This window comes from Solanum pennellii, chromosome 10 (genome assembly GCF_001406875.1).
Source record: "Solanum pennellii chromosome 10, SPENNV200".
NCBI classification, from domain to species: Eukaryota; Viridiplantae; Streptophyta; class Magnoliopsida; order Solanales; family Solanaceae; genus Solanum; species Solanum pennellii.
In genome coordinates this window covers 3,383,591-3,394,679 of record NC_028646.1, presented here as the reverse complement: position 1 = coordinate 3,394,679, position 11,089 = coordinate 3,383,591, and the positions used below count along the sequence as shown (strand labels likewise).

The 11,089-nt window shown below is 26.9% G+C and overlaps 1 protein-coding gene across 1 annotated transcript; it reads left to right on the top strand.

Moving 5' to 3' along the window:
* Positions 1-8,791: 8,791 nt before the first annotated feature.
* Positions 8,792-11,089, top strand: LOC107032247 (3-ketoacyl-CoA synthase 1). Its single transcript, XM_015233828.2, has 2 exons — positions 8,792-10,211; positions 10,497-11,089. Exons 1-2 carry the CDS (start codon positions 9,046-9,048, stop codon positions 10,918-10,920), a joined length of 1,590 nt encoding a protein of 529 aa, XP_015089314.1. The 5' UTR covers positions 8,792-9,045; the 3' UTR covers positions 10,921-11,089.

Sequence of the window (11,089 nt, the reverse complement as noted above, 5' to 3'; positions counted from 1 at the left end):
GTTGGGTGATGCAAGGGGTAAATAAATACACTTTTGTGTACTTAAGGTGTGTAATAGGTCGACCTATTAATATAGGGAAACCTACATAAATATACTATAATAAAAAAATATTTACCATTTATAGCAATAATATATTTTTTTCACTTGATCACTTTTAATTTATTTATAATACAAGTTTAAGACATATTACAAAGAACAATTTATTATTCACATGTAATACAAATTTTAATGATAAATAATACATTTATCACACATTTTAATACACTTATAATACAATGTGACAATTTTTTATCAAACAAACATGATATATTTCAAAAAATAATTATAATTCATATATTTGCATACATAATTCGCTTTTAATACATATTACAGATTTAACAAATCATTGCTATAAATGGTAATAAACAAAAAGTATCGCTAAATCAGTATTTATTTTTTAAAATATATTAATTTATGTTATTTTTTTCCTAATAAAAATGTATAAATGACTTTTGGGTACAAATTTAGGGAGCAACTTATGTCTTTCCCCTAATTATATATTGTGATACACATGATTGTATATTATTTATTTAATATTGATACATTACGCCATTTGGTCATTTTGTTGAAATTTCTTTTTTGTTACCTGTAAAGTTATGTAAGAATCATGTTATAAATTGTGCAACTAAGCAAACATATACACTTTATTATTTATCATAACTATAGTTATAAAAAAAATACATACAACATTACAACTCATGGATGATTTGTATTTGTATATTTCATTAATTTCTTTTAGTTTTTAATTTATCTCCATATATACATACAATATTACAACTCATGGATGAACACACATTTTTCAAGAGAATCACTCGAGGTATATACAGACATGCACAAAAAGTGAGTGATTTTCCATTTGGATCTAACTCAAGAGTTCTTAAACATTTATAGAAGAAGATTTAGCGTATAAATGTTTGTTGCGGTTTTATTTACTTTTTCTTAGACCTTCTTTGTATATTTTCAATAATTTGTATTTGTAAAATATCAAACAAGTATACATTTCAACTATTATTTATATAATTTCAGCATTATTGAGGTATTTGTATAATTTATTTTGTATTTTTTTGTGATTTGTATTTCTACCGATACATGTCACATTACATTTTTCGACCTTATTTGTATATTTTCAATAATTATATGCAATTACTTCTTTTGTATTTGTATATTATCTACAAGTATACATTTCATCTATTATTTATATAGTTTCAACAATTGTATACATTTATTGATTTGTATAATTCAATCAATTGAATTGATTCAAAAATATTATAACAAGAACAATGCGAATTAATTGTATCACGTACCTGTTGTATAATAAACAAAGAAATCAATTAATTTTTCTTAGGATTACTTTCGTCGATCTTATGAACCCCTGCAGAATCGTGTTTTTCGTATGGAGGAAGCCATATTTTACATGACACTCTACTGAGATATGATATCATGATTTATGGAATTTGATTTCCTCTTTCCCAACTGAACTTACGGTTCATTTTCATTAAAAAAATTTAAAGAATCGAATTATTTAAAATATTAAATGCAAGCGAAATATAAAAAAAAACAAAAACAATTGAAACTATAATTATAAAGCGTAATTCAACAAAGTATTATTAAAGAAGCTTATTAAATTTTATCTCTTAGCTATTTATGAAATATTCGTTTTGGTATAGAAAAAGGCAAACAAAGTTAGGGCTTACTATAGAATATAGATGATCCAACTACACTGAACTGAAAAGATTAACGGGCCAGGCCCAATAACCTAAATAATTGAATTCGAGTTTCGATGATCGATAAATTTTTAGAAATATATTTTCTTTAGCAACTCTAGATGTAATGTCATTAATTTAATTTTAATTGATGTTTACACTTCTTAGAGTTAAATAAGCGTTGTAAGGATAATTTTAGTGATACTTGTATGTCATCTTCTTTTGTTGAAAAACATGTACGTGTTCTTTCAAATTCACTAATGTTGATTATTTATGAAGTGAGTTTATTGATGATATAGGACTCGAGAATGTGAATAAGATAGCAATATATCACCTACAAGACATTTACTGGTCTCTCTGTCTATAATGTTTATAGACATGGAGTGGTTGTATGCACTTATCATCACTTATCCAATCATGTATTTGTGTATCTATCACTTACCCAATCATGTATTTATGATACGTAGCTTATTTTAAACAAAATGATCAATATTATTTAAAGGTATATGAACTTATGTTTTCGTACAGGTATATGACAATGTCATGTTCAACCCATATAGTTAAATTGATTCGGTTGTATTGTTACGATAAAAATAAGCGACACTAAAACCAATATAAAATTAAAGTGATTATGTAATTATGTAATTATTTTAAAGTATAACAATGTTTAGTAGATATGGTAGAGATCTTTGTCTAACCAAATAGCTTTTCACTAAAAAAAAAAAGTTTATCTGCTCAATTTACTCATGTTTGTAATTCCGTTCATTTATTGACTCACCCCTTTTTAATTTATCCAGTTTATTTTTCTAAAAATTAAGATAATATATAACCCAAAATTAATTTTGAAAAGCCTTGTTCAAATATTTTTTTTATTTTGATTTGTTAGAAATAACAATAATAAACAAATACTATAATTAATGGACTAGCTTCACTAAGACTTATTCGATCTTCTATAGTCATTTTTCGGACCATTCCATTTATTGTCTTCTTCTCAATCTCTTCTCGGTCACTAAATTGGGTTACTGAACTCCACCTTCTCGAAATTTCATTTCAGAAAGTCAAGTCGAAAGCAAATAAATTCCCTTGCTTGGGCAATAGAAAAGCCTATGATTCTCATCTCGAAAAAAAGAATTTAAAGCTACGACACCTCCTATAACTACAGCACCAAAACCGTTAGATAGTTAAACAAATTATGAAAAATAAACAAAATATAAGAAATAATAAGTGTTGAACAAATTGAATTACAGTTACATTTTAAAATCTAATTTGATCCAAATAACTTTTAAATGGATCAAATACCCATTCACACACCAATTTTTATCCTCTATTCAATCTATTTCACCCATATTTAATCCATTTGACATATTTTTGTACAGCCTAATCTAGAGTGGCCATTACTATTAAAAAGCCTAATTTAATCAAACTTCTAGACATGTTGAAATATGGCACACATAGAACTTATTAACTCTCTTTTAGATAAGTTGTCAAATAGAAAAGTGCCTAACCTACAAAAAATTAAATTAAATTATGAATTTTAAATGTATCATTGAACCGTCTAATTAATGTACCCACTCTATTTTATACCACTTCTTCATATTATTAAAATATTTGTCATAAATTACTTATTAATTTATAAATCAAAATATAATTAATTTAATTTTCCCTCCTTTACCCTTAGATTAGTTCTTTTTGGAGGTATGAATTTTGCAAAGTTTAAAAAAATAAAAAATAAAATCTTTCATTATTAGTAAGATACATAAATATAGAGTGTATTAAAAGTTTTTTTTTTTTTATATTATTAGTTAATGATATTCTCAACATGCCCTCACATGTGAGTCTGATTCTTTTTTCATAGGTCAAGCACGTAGAAATTCTTTTTGATCTGGATAATCATGATATTCTCAAGATGCCCCTCACATACAAATGTGTGATTATCTCGTCTAACAGGTTAAATTATTAAAAAGAGTACACATTTTATTAGTCAATAATATTCTCGAAGGAGGTCTTAAACATGACTCTTTTTTTTTTTTTTGCAATAATACATTAATTAAAAGGACCCAATCCCCTTCATTAATTCTTCTTTACTTTTAGGAAACAGTTGCTTGCTAACTGATGAATGTTGGCAGTTGAATTTTATTAATGGCAATTGGCATCTGTTTCCAGCTAAAAATACATGTGTTGTTTGCCTATCCCTTTGACTAAATCAGGTACCAATTTAGGTATTTTAATGAATATATACGTCGAATTTGAATTAACGTTATTGAATTTAGATGAATCAATGACTAACGCTACACCGTAGTGTTATCTAACGCTTGATTCACAAATAATTTCTTTATATCTGTATATATTATTTTATTTTTACTTGTTCATTATATTATTTTGAATTTTCAACAATATTTGTTCGGTTCGTAAAACTAATGAACAATATTATGTCTATTTTACCTTTGTTATTATGTACTATTCATTTGTCAATGTTTAGATAACTTGTTAAAATTAGGCCTATTATCTATTGAATTCATGTGTCAAGTTAATACTGAATAACTACCGTTGGACAAAATGAGTAATTAAAAGTACTCTCTCCGTCCTTTTCTTCTAGTTGTTATGGTTTTCCTCACGATAAGAGCTTTGACTTACATTTTACCATGTATTTTTTTTTATCATATTGATATGTAAAAAATTGCAATTTATAATATTTTTCGTATTATTTCTAATATCGAAATTTTTAGTTTAAATTATTAAATTAATGCAATCTAATTTAATTTTAAAATTAATCAAACTGACTTTTGTAAAACGCAAACGAAGTGAAGTATATCCTTTTGTGTTATTTAACTCTAGAAGTCAAATTTTGTGTTTCAAAGACACACTAATAACTAATATGGTCAGTTTATTTAATAAGATATATCTCTAATTAATTATTTTATTTAGAAAATATGTCAAATTAACAAAAGTCAAATAATATAAGTCTGGAAAAAGTAAATAAAACATTTAAATCATTCCAGTACCAATAAACTCATTTACAAGATGGATTGTAAATGATAACTAATATTATTTACGAACATTTTGCCTATGCCACTAATGATGATGAATAAAGGCATGGTTATATATATATGATCGAGCGATAAATATTTTTTTATTTTTCATTATAAATGTATTTAAAATTTATGAAAATATTAAAAATTAAATGAGAATAAAAAATATATGACTTTGTTCATATTTAATGGGAGGAACAACCTAACGTGTTGTAGACGTGGTGATTTTTGTTTTCCAAAAAAAAAAAAGAGAGATAAATTAAATATAGAAATATATATGTGGAGCCAAAGCTATTAATAAGTGAAAATCATATTAACTGACCCATAATATTATGTCCTTATAACTTTTAATAAACAACTTTAATATTGGTGTTACGTCTTAGTCAACTTTATTTGTAGTACTATGCTCTCATACAATTCAAAATATATATGTTATTTTAGTAAAATTTTGTGCGAACACGGATTCAATATATATTGCTTTATTAGCTCAATTTATGTGATATGAATGGGTAATATGATGTTATAAGATTTTGAATATTTTAAAGGGAAAATGTTCAAATGTGCCATAAAATTTTCAGACGAGGCTTATTTATGCTATCAGTTAAAAGTTTGGCTCATTATGCAATTACCGTTAAAGAAAAGGCCCATTCATGCCATTATTTTCTAATGATGATTTTGCAAAACAATTTTTGACACGTGGCCAATTATAATTCGGTCATATCATCAATTTTTTTTAATAATAAAAAAATTATAGTTCTGGAAAAAAAATTAAATTAATTTTTTAAAAATTATTTTTATTATAATTCGGCCACGTCATCAATCTTTTTAATAAAAAAGTTAAAATTTCGAATAAAAATTGAATATGAATATTTTTATAGTTTTTTAAAACTTCTAAGGTATAAGTCATATTTCATATTTTTCAAAGAAAAAGTGAAATATGTGCAAAAATATGGCCAAGGACATTCAAAACTTCAATCCAAACTTCATTCAAATATGATTTTTTAAAATCATTCAAATATACTTTTTCAAAAATATTTATAAATATATGATTAAACGCTAGCTAAATTACTTTGAATTCAGCTAATTATATGTGTAGATAGCAATGACAGAGTTAGAAATTTCATCAAGGATGTTCAAATTTTAAAAGAGTGAATTTTTTTTAGCGACGTGGGTGCACAATTATTTTAACAGTGAACTTTTGGGACTTTTTTCATAATCTAAAATAAGTAAACTTTTATTATTCAAGAGAATTTTAGGCTCTTAACTGAGTACGCTTACCATTGGACCAAAAACCTTTATTGTATTTAAGAGTGTTCATTTATTTATATATCACATAATAAAGAGTATTTTATTATATACATAATTTAATTTTTTGACGAAAAATATTCAACTGACCAGCCTTCACCGACTGTAGCGCTTGCCCTCATTGCACTCAATATTGAAATTCTAATTATAAATGTTACTAATAAATATTATAAGCAATTGCACACACTTGATAATAATACTCGTGAATATAAAATAAAGTCAAGTAATACACAAGGCAACATATATATGGCATATGTATTTTAATGTATAACTAATAAAGTATTAATTAATTATATATTTTATTTGATATTATAGTATTAGTAATATAAAAAGCTTTAATGTTTGTATTAGTATGGTTAATGACATGATTATTCTTTAAAAAAAAAATCAGCCTACTATACTTTGTGAAAGTATTTATAAGCAAATAAAAACTAAAAACTATGCAATGTATAATACACCAAATCTAACACTGAATTAGAAATAATCTCATTTAACATACTTATTAAGTAAAATCAACATTATAATATATCATATTTAACATTGTTGTTATACATTTTACCAAACACACTAAATTCCCAAAATAGGAACATTGTTCACCAAATTCTCATTTGTTTTATAAATTATAGAATATCATCAATTCTATCAAAAAAAAAATGTTAGGATTTTTGGTGTTTTTTATGATAAGTTTGGCAACTATATTCTTACCTACCCTATGCTTTTAATAGTTTCTTGATGGTAAGTCACCTATAACCACCGGCCTTTTTCATGCTATATCTCTCTCGATTTCGAAGCGTAATTTATAGACAGGAGCGGCTCAAGCATATTAATGACCTAAAGCAAAAATTTAATGGGGTCTTAAATTTGAACTGTTAATAACTTTTATATAATTAATTTCTTCTAGTTTTCAATTCATAATATAATCATTCTTATTTTAAATTATTTTTCATGAGATATACTGCTCCAAATATGTCAAAATTTTTCTAATAATTCCTTCATTTTTCGTGAAAAGTTTACTTTTTCTACAAATAGTATTCAATATTTGTTAAAAAAATAATAACTAATTACCTATTATTATTATTAAAAATGAGGCCTGTTAAATTTGGATGCCTAAAACACATGTCTTTTTTTTAACACTGTCGAGCCACCCTTGTTTATAGAAGCCTACATATCTAAAGGCGAAATCAGAATTTAAAATTTATGAATAATTTTGGTTTAGATTATTAGATTTTATATTAATAATTTGTACAAATCAATGATATTCTTACTATATGCTCAAAATTTGAATCAGAAATATTAAATTCGAATGAACGCAAACCAAAACACATCGACTCTACCTCTGTAGTAAGCGTGCATACCTTTGATTAAATGCAATTGAAATTCTTATCACGTTATCAATGTATTAATTAATTTTAAATAATTGCAGTAAATGTTACTCTATCACATACCTTTGATTTGGCATGTATATTACCAATGGTTTTCGATTAATTTAATCTAATAATACGAATAAACGTTTATATTGCTGATGAGTTCACAAAATATGGCATGTGGTGAAATGTGTAAGTACTCCTTCCATTTTATTTCATTTAGTGCTTATATTAAAAATATATTATTAAATTAAGATAAAATTTATTATTTTATTTCAAAATTATTCTTATAATTAAATAATTGTACATAAAGTACTATTAGTAATCAAATTTATATTTTCAAAGTATAATTAATTACTTTTTTCATTCTCTTTTATTTGTTCACTATTATATAGTTTTTTCACTTTACTTTTTCCAAAAAAAAAAAAGAATAATCTTTTCCTTTTTCCTATTTTACTCTCAATATTAATTACTTTTTTTTTCAAAAATCAATTTTCAAAATATAAGACTATTATACATCAGTTAATATGAACAGATCCAAAGCTAGAAAAGGCAGACATGGATCATCTGAAATTCCTTCGACATAAACTTACATGCATACATAGTTAAAATCATTATATTATCTATATAATAGACGTTGATCAGTCGTTAACTTTTCCATGTGCTTTTTTTTTAATATTCTGAATTCCTATTGTGAAACTTCTAACTCCACCACTAAATATAATTAATATTATGATATATTAATTATTGTTTCTTAGTAACATATAAAATCAAAATTATATCAATAAAAATAAATTTAAAAACTATATTATTAAAAAAATATCGAATCAATATGAATCAAATAAACAAAACGACGAAGTAATAAAGTGGGAATACGTTATTGATATGATAATGACATAAAGTCGAAGGGACTCTCATGATTTAGTCATAATATGATTGCTTGGACGAAATCCCCTTTTCTCACATGTTCATTATTTGCCTTCTTGGTCAATTAACCTTACAACATTGACATTTTAGTTACTATTTTCTTCGTCCCATTTTACGTGAGCATAAATAAATTTTTTTAGTAAAATATTTATAATCACATAAATATTTAAAAATCTGTTTAGATTAACTTTAAAAAATTGTCAAATATATTTTTAAGTTATTTTTAGATTACAGGTTCAAATGTCGTTTATTATTTCAATAAAATATTACGTTAAATCAAATTGTGCCACGTAAAATAATACCGCGAGAATATATTATCATTCCCCTTGCTACTTGGCACATTTTTTTGGCAATAATTTCTATTAGTAGTACTCTTTTCCCTATGGTAGTTGAGCTATCTATCCTCTATTGGAACAACTCATTCCTAACCCCACACCTCTTATGAAAACAAGATTACATATACAAAAACAATGGTTCCTAGTAAATAACCTATTATATCTCTATCTATACATCTTTCTTGTATATATTATCCATTATATATGTAACTTTATACACCCACACACAATTAACACACCACATCAAAATTATTGGAGTTTCAACTTCTTATAATTTATATACACTATTTTTTGTTGCTTCTTCTTCTTCTTCTTCAACTTCATATATTTTTTTTTGTAGAAAATGGCAAATGAAAGTATAGATATGGAAAAAGAGAGACTAACAGCTGAGATGAATTTCAAAGATTCATCTTCAGTTGTTATTAAAATCCGGCAAAAATTGCCGGATTTTTTACAATCTGTTAAGCTCAAATATGTCAAACTTGGTTATGGTTATTCATGTAACCCTCTCACACTTGTTCTCGTTGCTACCATTTTTTCTATACTTACCCTAACCGGTCTAAAATTAGACCGGTTTTACGATACATGGAGAAATGAACCAACTTTACTTTTAATTGACACTTCAACTGGTCTAACCGGTTTGATAGTACTATTTTTGTTACTAGGGGTATATTATGTAAAAAAACCTAGACCGGTTTTTTTGGTTGATTTTGCATGTTATAAACCTGAAGATGAACGAAAAATATCAGTCGATTCGTTTTTGAATATGACAGAAACAAATGGTGCATTTGAAGAGGAAACTATAGTATTTCAAAAAAAAATATCTCATCGTTCAGGTTTAGGTGACGAGACATATTTACCTAGAGGAATCACATCCATCCCACCAAACCTCAACATGAAAGAGGCACGCGCTGAGGCGGAGGCGGTTATGTTTGGTGCATTGGATTCATTGTTTAGTAAAACACAAATCAAGCCAGAGGAAATTGGGATTCTTATAGTGAATTGTAGTTTGTTTAATCCAACGCCATCGCTTTCATCAATGATTGTGAATCACTACAAGCTCAAAACTGACATCAAAAGTTATAATTTAGGTGGAATGGGATGTAGTGCTGGCTTAATTTCAATTGATTTAGCCAAACAATTGTTAAAAGCAAATCCAAATTCATATGCTGTGGTAGTTAGCATGGAAAACATTACATTAAATTGGTATTTTGGAAATGATAGATCAATGTTGCTATGCAATTGTATATTTCGTATGGGAGGAGCAGCTATGCTTTTGTCTAACAAGTCCAATGATCGAACCCGGTCTAAATATGAGCTGGTCCACACCGTTCGAACTCATAAAGGTGCAGATGACAATAGCTACAACTGTGTGTATCAAAGAGAAGATGACAAGGGTGTCGTAGGGGTGTCACTAGCTCGTGAACTTATGGCCGTAGCTGGTGATGCTCTCAAAACGAACATCACCACCCTAGGGCCATCCGTGTTACCCCTTACTGAGCAATTCAGGTCAGAGTTCATCATACTCTTATCTAAAAGTTTAAGCTTTTCATGTTTATGTTATTTATTACATGGGGCCCTATTCTTTCTAGAATAAGTCAGCTCTGCTACCACCATCTATCTCATCTAAAAAAGTCTCCTCTGCTCTGATACCGTGTTAATTAAGGTGGGATTATTAGGTTTAACTAGGCTCTTTTTTTCTCGATGCATATAAAAAAAAAATACATGCATATAATGAAATCAAATTCATTCTAAACCTACTGACTTTAAATTCTGAATTCACATATGATTCAGGTTTTTCATGACATTGGTGAAGAGGAAACTCTTGAAAGCTAAAGTGAAACCCTACATACCGGATTTCAAGCTAGCATTCGAGCATTTTTGTATACACGCGGGAGGAAGGGCAGTATTAGATGAAATACAAAACAACTTAAGCCTAAGTGATTGGCATATGGAGCCATCAAGGATGACACTCCATAGATTTGGTAACACGTCGAGTAGTTCGTTATGGTATGAGTTAGCTTACACAGAATCAAAAGGAAGAGTGAAGAAAGGAGATAGAGTGTGGCAAATTGCATTTGGTTCAGGTTTCAAATGTAATAGTGCAGTTTGGAAATCACTTAGGGTTATTGATTGTGATGAAGTGAATGCAAATGGAAACCCTTGGGCTGATTGCATTCAACGTTACCCTGTGAAAGTTGCCCTTGCCAAGCAATAGAGGCCTAGACGATACTCGGTTTCAATTTATGTGATACTGTTTGAATTTCGAGATTTAAATTACTTTTTCATGTGGATTTCTAATATGTTAACTTGTCAATTATTTTGAATTATTGTACTTTTTACATTGTTTCCAAATATATGTAAATTTTATTTTATTTTTTTAAAAA